We start from the raw sequence: 13,399 nt of genomic DNA on the forward strand, positions 1-13,399 counted from the left end.
TTAGCGTCTCCCTGGGGGGTAACAAGCAAGAGCTACCTGTGTAAACCACACATTTGTTAAATTCTGGTGACTGACACGTTCCCTGGAGCTGCAATCTCTCATTTTAAAGGATGCTTTATCAAGAAGCTGTCTTTGCTTTACTTCGAGATCCCCGCGATACGAACAGGAAGAATTCAGACCACATAGTGCTTCAGAGCGAGCGGAGCAGGGCAGCGGGTGGCGGTGGATGTGGAACGTATCTGTACAGCAGATGAATAAGAAGTAGGCACAGGGCTAATTGTACAGATGTGAGTGTCAGCAGCACAGCAAAGATGCGGCTGCTGAGTCGTGCGGACGTAAAGCTTGCGCGATGTGCAGCTCCCGCTGCAGTGCTGGCCCCTAAAAGGCTAAGAATAAGCAAGGCTTGGTGTTAGCCTGAGAGGTCATCAATTGTTTCCTGAGCTTCTTCCGTGAGTGATGGTGCAGTTAGAATATTTACATTACATTTCACAACCCATGGCTCCTGACAGAGTTGCTATGGTGCATGCTACGATAAGAGGGGCTTTTGGTGGAGAGGAGATGGAGTCTAACAGGGGATCTGCTTTGCTTGCTGCCTCTGAGATAACCTGAGATGATGAGGCTTGAATATTATGTGTGGCTGCGCTGTATGGATAAAGCATTTGTGGCCAGTCTTGCATTGCCAGAGCTGATCATCTGAGCAGAGAGGATATGGGACATGCAAATAGCCCCCTGGTGATTTTAAAGGTTAATTCAGAAGCCTTCGTGGCAAGGGAATTGCTAGAATAATCTCCCTCTGCCAAGGTAATTCTGAGGGATCGGGGGAAGTGGAAGAGCTGCTCCTGAGGTAACAAAAGATCGTGGTGATCTGCCAAAAAGCTGCACAAATCTGGATGGGTCTTGTCTGCCATTAGAGGATTTGAAGCATTTCTCATTGTGCAGACGCCTGTGTTCTAGCCTGTTTTTCTTCTGAGATTAATATTGCATGAGCCAAGGAAAGCCAAGTCTTTAAAAAGTTGCCTTGTCATTCAAGAGAAGAGCCCAAGTGTAGAAATGAAGGACACCGGGCTGGTCTCTGCTCTCAGGAAAGCGGGAGGCAGGGCTGGATGCAGGCAGCGGTACTCGCTGCCCCGGTGGCATCGTGAGCTGCTGACGGCAGCATAAGTACAAGGGACCGAGGTTTAATTTCCAAGCCTCTGAGAGGTTCTGACTTGTCTTGGTTGCTCTGTTCCTTCCTACCAGGCTGTAGCTTATGCTGAGAGCTGGAAGATGAAAGGTGTTGGAGGAATTAGTTGTTGCTTTCTTTTTGTTTTAAATCTGGACTTGTCAAGGCTGCAGATTGTCACCGTCTGCTTGGTCAGGAAGAAGTAGTGGCTTTAATTCAGTGACTTCTCTGTAACTGGGCCTGTCACAGCACAAAACATTGCAGGGGCTCATGGCCACCATTTTAAATTACAGAGCGGACCCGAGGGGGCTGGAGAGGAGATTAATTCCAGAAGCTCAGCCTTGATCACGTTCCTGCTGCCACTGCACAGCCACCTTCCCTTCTGAAATTTCAGCTTGGGAAGGGCTGGGGGAAGGGAACCCTCCAGAAATTTAATCAAAAGCCATTTCCACCAGCAGCTGAAATTACCGAGTACCCTTGAGGACTGGCAGGCAATTCAGCCTGGATCATACCTAGCCAATAGAAGCAGCGATGCCTTTTGCTACAGCAGGACGAGGACCAGCAACCCAATTTCATATTGGTACAGCTCCCCACCCTTAGCTCCCCCTCGGGACACGAGTTAAGCGTTCTGTACCGAGTTAATCTTAGGTTAGCAGAAACCTGCCAGCCCGGCCAACCGCTCCGCTGTAATTAGGAACGGGCCAACTCTCCAAACAGTGCAGACTGTCCGTGCCAGTCCTGGAGGCTCTCTAAAGCTGAACCTGAACATCAGTGCATGCCAGTGTCCATTTTAACTTCAGAGCAGCTTTCTCCTGCCATGTCCCAATCACCCTCTTCACTCTGGCAGTACCTTCTGCCACTCAAACCCGTCAAACAAGGACACGAGCAGGCAGCTGTAACTCAATAGCCTGTAACTTATGCAAATAGAAAAAAATAAAAATAAAAATGACAGCGGGCAATTTAAAGCAAGTCAAAGCCTGTAATTTCAAAGCCTTTACTGGCTGAATCCAGCCTGGTTTTATTCCATACTTTGTCCAGCTGTAGCTCGCTGCCTGGAATTAGGCTATGGACCACACTGCGCATCACCCAGATGCGTTTGCTACCAGCTTCTGGGCATTCTGGGACAAGGACTTCTTTTGTTCTATTTGAGAGCAGTAAAGCAAGAGCCCTAAGCCAGTGATTTTGCTCCTATAAGTAACACCAATAAGAAGAGTAACACCAATAAGAGGTTTCAAGGTTTGACAGTTGGGCTCTCTAACATATTCTGCAGGAAGTTGTTTGTCTCCCTGTAGCTCAGACCTTCAAGACAGGAACTTCAGCTGGGAGGAATTTGTAAAGAGTCTTCCAGCAGTGACTCCAACCCAGCAAGCCACGAAAGCTCTCGTGTTTTTGCAGGGGAAATTCTCTCTAACGTCCTTGCGAAAATCTTATGCTTCCAGCTGCATAAAGTCCTGTCCTGCACAACCCACTGACTTGGTTTTGCTGATTTCACGCAGGAATTGTGGGCAGTGATTACATTAATGCCAACTACATCGATGGCTACCGGAAGCAGAATGCCTACATTGCCACGCAAGGACCTCTGCCAGAGACCTTTGGGGACTTTTGGAGGATGGTGTGGGAGCAGCGCTCAGCTACTATTGTTATGATGACTAAGCTGGAGGAGAAATCACGGGTAAGAAGCATGAGAGGGATGACAAGTTAGTCATAATCCTGGGGGACTGGAGGGTAGGGTTGGGGAACAGTGAGTTCCTTTGATCTGCAGCCCACGTTTATGTCAGTGGGGGGTTTCTACCTGCTTTGCCAGCACCCTCAAAGTTCAGTGATTCAATCCTTTAAAAAAATTAAAAAATTCATCCCAGAAAGCTGCAGCCTCCGTTGCAGCTCTGAGGGAAGAGGACACAATCCCACCACGTGCTGTCGCTCTGTCCTGGAGTTAATCATTTGGCAGACCTCAGATTTTACATTCAGTTCTCTTGTTTAACAACCCCCAGTACTTTCACTGTCATCTTCAAGATGACTCCGGTCTGTTGTTGATGTGACTGTGGTGCATCAAAGCCTGTACTTAGTAGGAGCTTTTCATGCCAGGTGTCTCCGTGTTGCGGTGCTTTGGAAAGAGACACGTTCCTTGCACCTTCCGTCCCCTTTGCAACTTTGCGAGCTTCACCTGTAACATCAGGACACTTCTGGGATGCGTTCCAGCGGTACGGGGTTTGTTCCAGCATTCAGCATTGCTTTCTGTCTTCCAGATAAAGTGTGACCAGTACTGGCCGGGCCGAGGTACAGACACCTATGGAATGATTCAAGTGACGTTACTCGATACCATCGAATTGGCCACATTCTGCGTTCGAACGTTCTCCCTTCATAAGGTGAGCTTTCTCCTGCTCCCGTTTCCTTCCCAGACGGGCACGCTGTCCTCCTCACCTCGCGTGGTCAGGGCATGGCGCTGCGCTGGTACTGCACACTACTCTGTCTGCTTTTCTCTTTGCAGAACGGCTCCAGTGAGAAGCGGGAGGTCCGCCAGTTCCAGTTCACAGCGTGGCCTGACCACGGTGTACCCGAGTACCCCACCCCGTTCCTGGCTTTCCTGAGACGGGTGAAAACCTGCAACCCCCCTGATGCTGGTCCAATCGTGGTGCACTGCAGGTACCGGTTTCGCACACCGCACTCTTACACGGGGCTCTGCAAGGGAGGCAAAATGTCAGTAGGATGTTGATTTGCGCCTCAGAGACATGTACAGTCTCCCAGTGAGTACCCAGTAGGAGCTGTCCTGTGAAGTGGATTCCCAGCCAGCATCTGACAAGGATACTTGGGGTTTTCATTCAGTGCAGAATTTCCAGCAATGAGTGGTTTAGTTTGCTCTGAATTACTCAGACCTTATTAGCAACAGGAAGCACCCTGTGCTGTACCGGCATCTGCTTCTCTGTAGAGGGTTTGTTTTTTTTTTGTCACACTGGGAAAGGAGGAAGCTGAAGTGTGACCTGAGAAGCTGCTTGGCATTGCTGCATTGGGTGTTCAGGAGGCAGAGATGCTTGAGCTGTCAAAGGGATAGCTGACAGTGATTGAAAGGCAGGGTTTTTTGAGTGCTGCAGCCATTCTGATATGACAAACTGAAGGCCCCCACAGGCAGGTAGCATTCCCTAATTCAATTTCCAACCCAAAGAGGAACACTTGCAGCCTCAACTTAGATAAATCCCTGTGTTCCTCAGGAGGTTGTGGAGAAGCCTGCAGGTTACTCAGCACTGAGGGAAGACATCTGAATTTTACAGGCTGCTGGGGGAAGTTAATCCTGCCTCTCCTAGAGGATGCCATTTAAGCAGTCTTTGTAAGTGGGCAACTTATCACTAACCTTGCAGATGGCAATTATCGTGCACCTCTCAGAAAATGAATAAAGAGAGCTGTCAGCTCACAATGTGCAGGAACCAGCTCCCAGATCAGCTGCTAAATTCTTGCCAAAGCTCCAGTCACCTGCTTGGTTCAGGTGTTAGGCAATCTAATTAACAGAGATCAAGGGGGCTTTATGAAAAAAGGCACTGCACCAGAATAGTAAAAGGAAACCCTTTATTAGCAGTGGCAAATGCACAGACCCGCAGAGCCCTGCTGATTCACAAATGCCATTACATGCAAGTCTGATGTTACCTCAATGCACAAAAACGTTTAGGAAAAGGGGTGACGCATGTAACTCGTTACAACATCAGTAGTTTCTCAGATGCTGAAAGATCTGAGCGTTAGACATGCTTTTTAAGCCCTTAGGTCGTGCTAACCTTTTGCTCCAGCCCCCTGCCGAGAACTGTCGTAATTGTGTGTCTGCCAGGATAGCTCCCCTCATGGGGACGTCACATGAGGAGGCACGAGAAGCGGGGCAGATCGGTGTGGCGGGGCAACAGTCACGCTCCCAGAGGCAACTTTCCATCTTAGGTCCTCAGGTGACAGAAGACCAAACTCTGTTTTGGAAGTTTTTGCTAAACTGAGCTGAGACTCAAAGCGAGTCTCTGCACGTTGCAAACTGTCTCTGGTATTAGGCCTGAGCACATCTGCACACAGAGTAACACAGGGAACTTTTCCATCCACTGGCTCTAAGCTCCAGGAGCCTCCCCGTGCCATTGTGGCAGCACTGGCCCGGGCTGGGCTCAGATAAACAGCCCTGTAGGAGCCAGCGCAGGCTTTACAGGCACCACTGCAGCACCAGGGACTTCAGAGCAGCAGGAACTCTGGTGTCATCGCTGCCCTCCACTGTCCCAAATCCTCCAGCAGTTTGGTTTTTTTTGTTGTTGTTTTTTAACTTTGCTAAGAGCAACACGTGGAGGTGAGTGGGAGCTAACGCAGCCAGTTTGGTTAAGCAAATTCCTTTAATACAACAAAATTAATGAAACGGATGAACCAAAGCCATTTGGATATGGTCTGGTGTTCTGGTTTGCTAAGACTTCCTTTGTCTCCGTTCTTCAATAGCTGCATTCACAAGGCTTCAGTTCCTTCCCATTGAGTGCAGTTCCCACCCCACGATTCCTGCTGTTTGCATCAGTGGAAAGCTCCTCACTCAGGTGGCTTTTTGGAGCATCTTTCTTCGGTGGGTGAGTTGGCCGTCGCTTAGTTTTCTCCCTTTACCTTTCAGCGCGGGAGTTGGAAGGACTGGCTGCTTCATTGTGATCGATGCCATGCTAGAGAGGATAAAACACGAGAAGACAGTGGACATTTACGGGCACGTTACCCTCATGAGGTCACAGCGCAACTACATGGTGCAGACAGAAGACCAGTACAGCTTTATCCACGATGCCTTGCTTGAGGCTGTTGCTTGTGGCAACACAGAAGTCCCAGCCAGGAACCTCTACACATACATCCAGAAACTGGCACAGATCGAAGTCGGAGAGCACGTGACAGGCATGGAACTGGAGTTCAAGGTAAAGGCAGGCGCTTGAATTGGGCTAGTAGTGACTGGGGAAGGCTCTGTGTGCCTCGTGGGAGCTGTCTTCTGCTGGCACTCGTAGCAGACAGGGAGCCTTTACAAGGCTGATGGAACTTCTTGGTGCCATGTTAGAGAAGTAATTACTCTTCTGGCTTCTGCTACTGCAGTTCCCAGGGGAAACTGCGCTGTTGCTGCAGGAGGCTTGTCTGGTCGTTTCAAATCCACGCTGAATTTGCTCCTTGCTTAGACTGGGTTTTTAAATGTTTGCTGGGGGGGGGAAGGTGTCACACACTGTCCTCCAGAAATGGAGAGCATGCAAGGTGGAACAAAATGGAGGAACATGGAGGGCAAGTTAAGTAGGCTGCCGGGGGGGGGGCAGGCAGATGAGGGGCACCCGGGAGCAGAGCAAGTGATGGTGACTCTGCTTTTGTCTTCAGCGACTCGCCAACTCCAAAGCCCACACCTCCAGGTTCATCAGTGCCAATCTCCCATGCAACAAATTCAAGAATCGCCTTGTCAACATCATGCCCTATGAGACGACGCGGGTCTGCCTTCAGCCCATCAGAGGCGTGGAAGGGTCAGACTACATCAACGCCAGCTTTATTGATGGCTACAGGTAACCAGCACCTGGCTGCCCCCACCGCTGTCAGGGGGTTAACTTAACTCAGCAGGCTGCTTGCTGAGGCTGCAGCACTAAGGGGTGGACTAGGGAATAACACCGGTGCTCTGTTCTGGCCCATCCCATCTGTACTGCACTTGGTACAATTCTAGAAGGAAATTCCTTCTTGCTTACGGCTTGTGACAGTGCGATCTGGATTCACCTTGTGGAACCAGTAATTGGAAAAAGCTTCACCACCTGAGCTTCTGTTGTTTTGGGTTGGTCTTGGCTTGGGTTTTTGGTTTGGTTTTTTTTTTTGGTTGGTTTGGTTTTTTTTGGCCACTAGCACCAAAGACACTGCCTCAGGCCCCCTTTAGACATTGCACCCCTATAGCTCTGTCCCAGCACTCCCATTTTTTCTTTCTGTTTTTCAGCCTTTGTATGTGCTTCCCACAGCCACGTGCACAAACCCTGATGTAGTCTCATGGTACAAGCCATGACGTAGCCGCCTCTTGACCCGTGCCTCAGGTTTGTGTTCTCTTTCAGACAACAGAAGGCATACATTGCTACTCAAGGGCCCCTGGCAGAGACCACAGAAGATTTCTGGCGGATGCTATGGGAGAACAACTCCACCATTGTCGTGATGTTGACTAAGCTTCGCGAGATGGGTCGGGTAAGTGTGCTCTAAGAAGCCGGGCGGAGAAGCCTGCCACCCAAGGGCTAACAGAGCCATTTCTTTCCTCTTGGCAGGAAAAGTGCCATCAGTACTGGCCCGCAGAGCGTTCTGCCCGGTACCAGTACTTTGTAGTAGATCCCATGGCTGAATACAACATGCCTCAGTACATCCTGCGAGAATTCAAGGTCACCGATGCCAGGGTAAGTGCTGCACAACGTGCAGTCTGTGTTTGCAAAGGTAATCGTTTGTGGGGGTGGGGAGACTGGAGTGGTTCAAACACGTGATAGAGAATGTGGCTTACAGAAAACGAGGGAGTTTGGCTCCTATAAGAAAAACTGAGGTGTAAACTCTTCCTATGAGAAAATCTGGGATTATCCTCAGCGGATGAGAGACTAGTTATGATGCGGAACAGAACGCAGAGCCACAGATAAATTGTACTTTACTATGTTTTCTTATAAACTGAAAGTACTTTTCTAACCTCTGTTCACTAATCGCAGCAGTGAGTCACTGTTAGAAGTTCACCAAGCTTTTGGTTTTACTTGCAGCTTATTTGAAAGAAAAACAGAAAATAGTATGTCCCCAAACACCTAATAAAAACAAAGACTTGCAAAGGATGCTCCTTGCCCTACAGAAAATGTACCCTTCTCTTCTGGTTTTAAGATGAGACGCTATCACTAAGATTCAAAGGGGCACTGACTCAATCTTAGATTCAACGTCAGATTTCTCCTCCAAGGGAACATTTCAGTTCCTTCTGAGATTTGGTTAGCAAATGTAACTCTCATTCTCAAAGCAGCTTTCCCTGCTTTTGAGGTTGTCAGTACTGTAGGACCTGATAATCCTATTTGCAAGGTTGAGGAGGAGGATGCTTCATCAGTCCTGGTAGAACAAGATTTATCTTCCTGTCAGCTGTAATTCTGACACTATGGCAATTCTTCCTCAAGATTGATAGAGAGGCCATAACCTCTCCTTGGATGTTCCTTTGCTGAAGACTCCATCTGTGCAGACTTTGCAGCGGTTGGACCTTTTCAGGACACCTGCCAGGAGCATAGATCTGCACTGACAAACCAACTCCCGAAATGCCAAGTGCAAGATGAGCTTCATCATGATATATGAAAGCCAACACAAAGTTGGTTTGACTTTTTGTGCCCCTTAATGAACTAGCAGTAAAATGGGGTGTTTTTTTTTCTTGCCGTTTGCATTTAGTAACACAAATACAGGATGTTTTAGCTATTAATATTTTCTTCCCCAGGACGGTCAGTCACGAACTGTTCGTCAGTTCCAGTTCACTGACTGGCCAGAACAAGGCGTGCCAAAATCAGGAGAAGGTTTTATCGATTTCATTGGACAGGTACATAAGACCAAGGAGCAGTTTGGCCAGGATGGCCCCATCTCTGTCCACTGCAGGTAAGCATGTACGAATGGAAACATTGAATTAATTTATCTGAGGATGCAAAAGAGCAGAAGGCGTTAAAATCCTGCAGGTATCTCCCTCCCTTCCCATCCCATCCCTGCCGATAGATTTCATGGGGTGGAGCTGGAATGAATGGCTAAAGACTGTTGCTTTTGCCAACCAAACTCTTTTCCCTTCAGACCTGGGCAGTGCCCCCAAGGCTTTTGCCCCCTTCTGTCCAGGTGAGAGGTATGAAATGCTGATGCTGTGCAGGACACAGGAATCAGTGTTTCTCAGTATTTGACCTGCAGCATTTTACCTGTTTTATTACCAGTCTCAGCCCAGTTCTGCAGCCCAACACCGCTAGCCTGTGTTTGCTGATAGCAAGAGACCTTCCTCACTCCCCATGGGCAGAAGAAAACACATTCTTCACCTTATATATTTCAAAAAGCCTGGTGTTAAATATTAGTAATAATTTTCACACTGAATGCTGTTCACCGCTACCCAAAACTCTTTTTTTAATGTCAGTCTCTCAAATGTTTGTCTGGGTCACACATTTTGGCACTGTCCTCCTAGAGGCTTTCCAGCTCTTAACATGTTGATGTTCATAGGACAGGGCCGTTAGCTCAACCATACCGGAACCTCAGTGTTTAAGAAAGCATTTGACCATTGTAACGTACCCGTTTTTTGGTGTTTTTCCTCTTCCATTCCTGCAGTGCTGGTGTGGGCAGGACTGGAGTGTTTATCACACTGAGTATCGTCCTGGAAAGAATGCGCTATGAGGGTGTTGTAGATATTTTCCAGACAGTAAAGATGCTGCGAACGCAACGACCTGCTATGGTGCAAACAGAGGTAAGGTGGAGCGGGAAGCCCTGTCCCTGTCATGGTTTAGAGGACCCGAGTAGCAAGTCCCAGACGTTTGCAGACCGATTCCCCAAGCACCCTGGCTTAGTGGAGCAGACTTGTTGCCCTTCTAACCATTAGCAAAACCTTACCTGAAGGGTAAGCGAGCCCAGGCTGCACTAGGGGTTTACTTTACTAAGTAATAACAACCATGGGCCTTTACATTTCTTAAAGATTTCATCCCAGTCTGCCAGCCCTGATTCTTATCTCATCCTGCCCCTGAGGTAAGGGGAACTCACCCACCTCTAAACACAGCCCACTTTTTTGGGGGCTGCAGAGAGAGGAAAGTTATGGGCAGGATGACTGCTATAAGATGTGTGACAGTAAAGAGAAGGGATTTCCTTTCCTACGAGCTCATGGCTCTTTGAGGATAAAAGGGTCTGTGCATGGTTCCTGCCCAGGTGTGCACTAGCTGGAAGCAGGGCAGGGGAATGTAAAGCAGCTGTTTCACCCTCTGAAGCTGAAGCTCTCGTTCTCTTTACTGTTTGCAGGATGAATACCAGTTCTGTTACCAGGCAGCTTTGGAATATCTGGGAAGTTTTGATCACTATGCAACATAAAAAGCCATCCGTTGTGCAGACTCTACCAACCACTTAAGTCCTGGAAGGCCTCTTTTGACCCAGGAGGAGCGCTTGAACTTACAAACTGAATCAGAAGAAGTACCTTTTCATCTGGACAATGCATTGGGGAGCAGGGGGAAGGATTGAAAGGAACACCCCTTCGGGAACTCCATGTTGTAACCTGGACCGTGAAGAGGCAGCTCAGGAGATTGCTGAAGGACTGCTTTAAGTGGTGAACTGCTCTTGTTACCTCAAGTGGTGTTCGCTGTGGAAGATGTATGGACATCATGAAACAGATCCAAAAGCTAAAACACACCTTGCGAAACGTTACCGCTGGAGAAGGGAAGGAAACCGACTTTGGTTACATCATTAGAGTTCAGTTTATTTACTAATATAGTTGGCAGTCTTTAAAGGAAGTCACTTGCAGAATTGAAGGTGTTCTGTAAAAGATAAGAAAAGGAACTAAATCTCAACACTTAGACAAACTTAGGGTCAGGAGTTCTTCTAGCTGGAGTCTTAATAACCTCAGTATCAACATTGGGATGATTCTGGGCTTACAGGCACCTTGCAAACAGCATTCACTGAATGCCCCTGCCACGCGAGAGGTTTTATAGCTCACACTTTGAATACTTGGAACATTCCTCATTTCTTCTAATTCCAAAATTTATTTTTTAGGATATTTAAAATTAGAGAGAGAGAAAGAGAGAGAACCCAGCCCTGGCTGTGTGGTGTGGCCCCCCCTCCCCTTGCACACAGGTGGGACAGGTAGAGGTGGCAGCTCCCCTGGGCTGGGTTCGCTGGCTGCTGGTTCTGTTCCCCCTTTTCAGCACATCCAGCTACACAGAGGCATTAATTGGGCAGCAGTGGGACACCCCAGTTCAGAAAGGCAGCCCCTTTCCCATGCTCTTTGCACATTCACACAACCCCACTTCTGCTGCAAGGAGCTGTGCCGCCCCACCAGTTCCTGCCACAGAAGGCCAGGAGCATCTCTCTGGAAGGAGCCTGAGAAGCATCCTTAAGAAGTTTATTTCCACTAGCCAACTGCTTCTTGCTGCCAACCCCTCACCTCCGGACGCAGCGGCTCTCCGGGCGCGATGCAGCGATACTCCTCAGGACTGTCCCGGTACCACATCAGCCCAAGCTCATTGGCACAGCTACGAACATGCCCTAGCTGTATAAATAACTGGGAAAGATCAAGTAAGATCAATGGCATATACTGTGAGTGGCTTTCTTTAAAGTATCGATGTAACTGTAACAAGTGACATTACCTTTTTTTTAAATAGTGTATTTTTTCCTTTTTTTTAAAAAAAAAAGACAAAGAATATCAGTCAATGAATTTAAAAGAAAAATTTGCTTATTTGTTCATATTATGTTCAAAGACAGTCTATTTTTTCACTGTAGAAATGTTACGTGTAATGGCTGTGATATATAAAAATGCAGTGCAAATTGCTACTTCTACATATTGCTTTTCTACCATTTAAAAGGTTTAACTTGCTCATGTAAGAACAAAATGTCCTTTCTGGATTTTTTTGGGGTTCTTTTGTTTAAAATCACAGGCATATCACGTGTCTTTGGAAGGGTGGGAGATCAGCAGGCAGGCCTAGATGTGGCGGCAGTGCCAACCTCTCCCCTTCAGCTGTGGCCGTGCTGCTCCATCTTAACAGGGCCAGGGCTGAACTGGGAGAATAAAAAAACACCAGTGTCTTACGACTGAAGACAGAAAGGCGGCAGTTCCAGAGCCATGGCACACAGCGGCACCTACACAGATTTTAAACATCAGTGGTGTAATGCAGGTAACAGCCCAACTCAGTCTGTGCCCTGGGTTGTAGATATAATGTGCTTGCAGGTGTACATGACGAGGAGTTTTCTTGCAGAAGTGGCAGAGGAGAGAGCAGATCTCGGAAAAGATGCACTGCCCTGAACACTGCTTGCCTGGGCCTTTTTTTTTATTTTTCTAGAAGGGTTTATCATTGCCATCAAGTGCTACCCAGAAAACCCCACAACAATCCATTTCCTGTCTTTAACTGAAAAAGAAAAAAAAAAAAAAGAACGAAAGGCTTCTTCGAGATTTAACTTCTTATCTGTGTGAAAGTTGCCCAAATTTCTAAGTATGTTGCAGCAAAATCTTACTGGAAGAGTTGGGGGGAGGGAGGGAGGTTTTTTTCCTTTGTATGAGAGCAAAGTGCTGTTGCTTTCACACTGTTATTTCAAACTGAAACAGTAAGTGGTTTTCATACCACTGTGTATGTAGATATATTGACTTTGTATTAAAGGAAGATTGTCTGAAAGGCCTGACTGCAAACCTGTTTGTTGTTAGAAGCGGGCAATGAACGAAGCCGTTGCTCTGTGTAACGCAGTGACTGCAAAACCCTTTTCCCTGGCACGTGCAGCCAGGTGGCAGGTTGCTCTCCCTCTGCTGTGCTTATGCTCTTTCTAAAAATAGGCCACCTGTACAAGCCAAACATGCAGTTGCAAAGAAACACCCTCATTTGGAGAGCTTTTAGCCAAGTAGCTGCAGTGACGCGGGGATGCACAGACCCCTGGTTTAGGTCCAGCCATTGGCACGAGCGTACCAGGACCCCTGCTCAGCTGGGAAGCCCCTCAGCCAGTCCAGGCACCCTCCCGGCTGTGGACCATGGCCCAAGCCTGCAGGCGAGTGTTTTTCAGTGAAGAAACGCACTTAGAGCAGAAGGAGGTTAAAGCCGACGGTCACATTTGAAGCACGTGGCCAGGGCAGACGCAGGTCTCCCTTGTGACGCTGCCGACATTCCCAAGTCTACGGCAAGGGGAAGAGCCCAGGAGGAGCACCCAGCTCACAGCTCCACCGGCCGGAAAAGGCAGTGCCTCGTGCTTCCGTTCCCTGCAACACAATGGGGTGGCAACATGAGATCCCGTCTCAATTTCAGCATGAGGTGCTCACAAACTGTTTGTCCAGCCAAGCCAGATTTATGGCAAATAAGCTAAACCAGAGTCTTGTACTAGGACTGCGGGTGCTGTGCCCAGGTGGCTCAGCCTACCCTGAGCTTTACCTTTTTTCTTCCACATGAAGTCAGAAAGACATTAAGCAGGGAAACACAGAAGATGTGGGTTTTTGGAAGCAGCAGGAGGATGAGGGTATTCCTATATCAGTTCCTCCCCCCCCCCCTTGCCTTTACATCTGTGCTGTGCCAGCACAAACCCTCCCGCCCTACTAGAACACCACCAGCAGCA

General features: G+C 48.2%; 1 protein-coding gene across 17 annotated transcripts in view; it reads left to right on the plus strand.

The window, feature by feature from the left end:
- PTPRS (protein tyrosine phosphatase receptor type S) overlaps positions 1-12,477 on the plus strand; it is a 131,178-nt gene extending 118,701 nt beyond the window's left edge. For all 17 annotated transcript variants that reach the window (XM_035347978.1, XM_035347977.1, XM_035347985.1 and 14 more), the window contains 10 exons: positions 2,659-2,834; positions 3,409-3,528; positions 3,651-3,805; positions 5,772-6,057; positions 6,500-6,678; positions 7,207-7,333; positions 7,411-7,536; positions 8,586-8,740; positions 9,443-9,578; positions 10,121-12,477. In XM_035347978.1, coding sequence (XP_035203869.1) covers positions 2,659-2,834; positions 3,409-3,528; positions 3,651-3,805; positions 5,772-6,057; positions 6,500-6,678; positions 7,207-7,333; positions 7,411-7,536; positions 8,586-8,740; positions 9,443-9,578; positions 10,121-10,189 — 1,529 coding nt within the window. In that variant the 3' untranslated portion in view covers positions 10,190-12,477. The remainder of the gene's footprint in view (positions 1-2,658; positions 2,835-3,408; positions 3,529-3,650; positions 3,806-5,771; positions 6,058-6,499; positions 6,679-7,206; positions 7,334-7,410; positions 7,537-8,585; positions 8,741-9,442; positions 9,579-10,120) is intronic.
- The last annotated feature ends 922 nt before the right edge of the window (positions 12,478-13,399 follow it).

The sequence above is a fragment of the Oxyura jamaicensis genome, chromosome 28 (genome assembly GCF_011077185.1).
Source record: "Oxyura jamaicensis isolate SHBP4307 breed ruddy duck chromosome 28, BPBGC_Ojam_1.0, whole genome shotgun sequence".
NCBI classification, from domain to species: Eukaryota; Metazoa; Chordata; class Aves; order Anseriformes; family Anatidae; genus Oxyura; species Oxyura jamaicensis.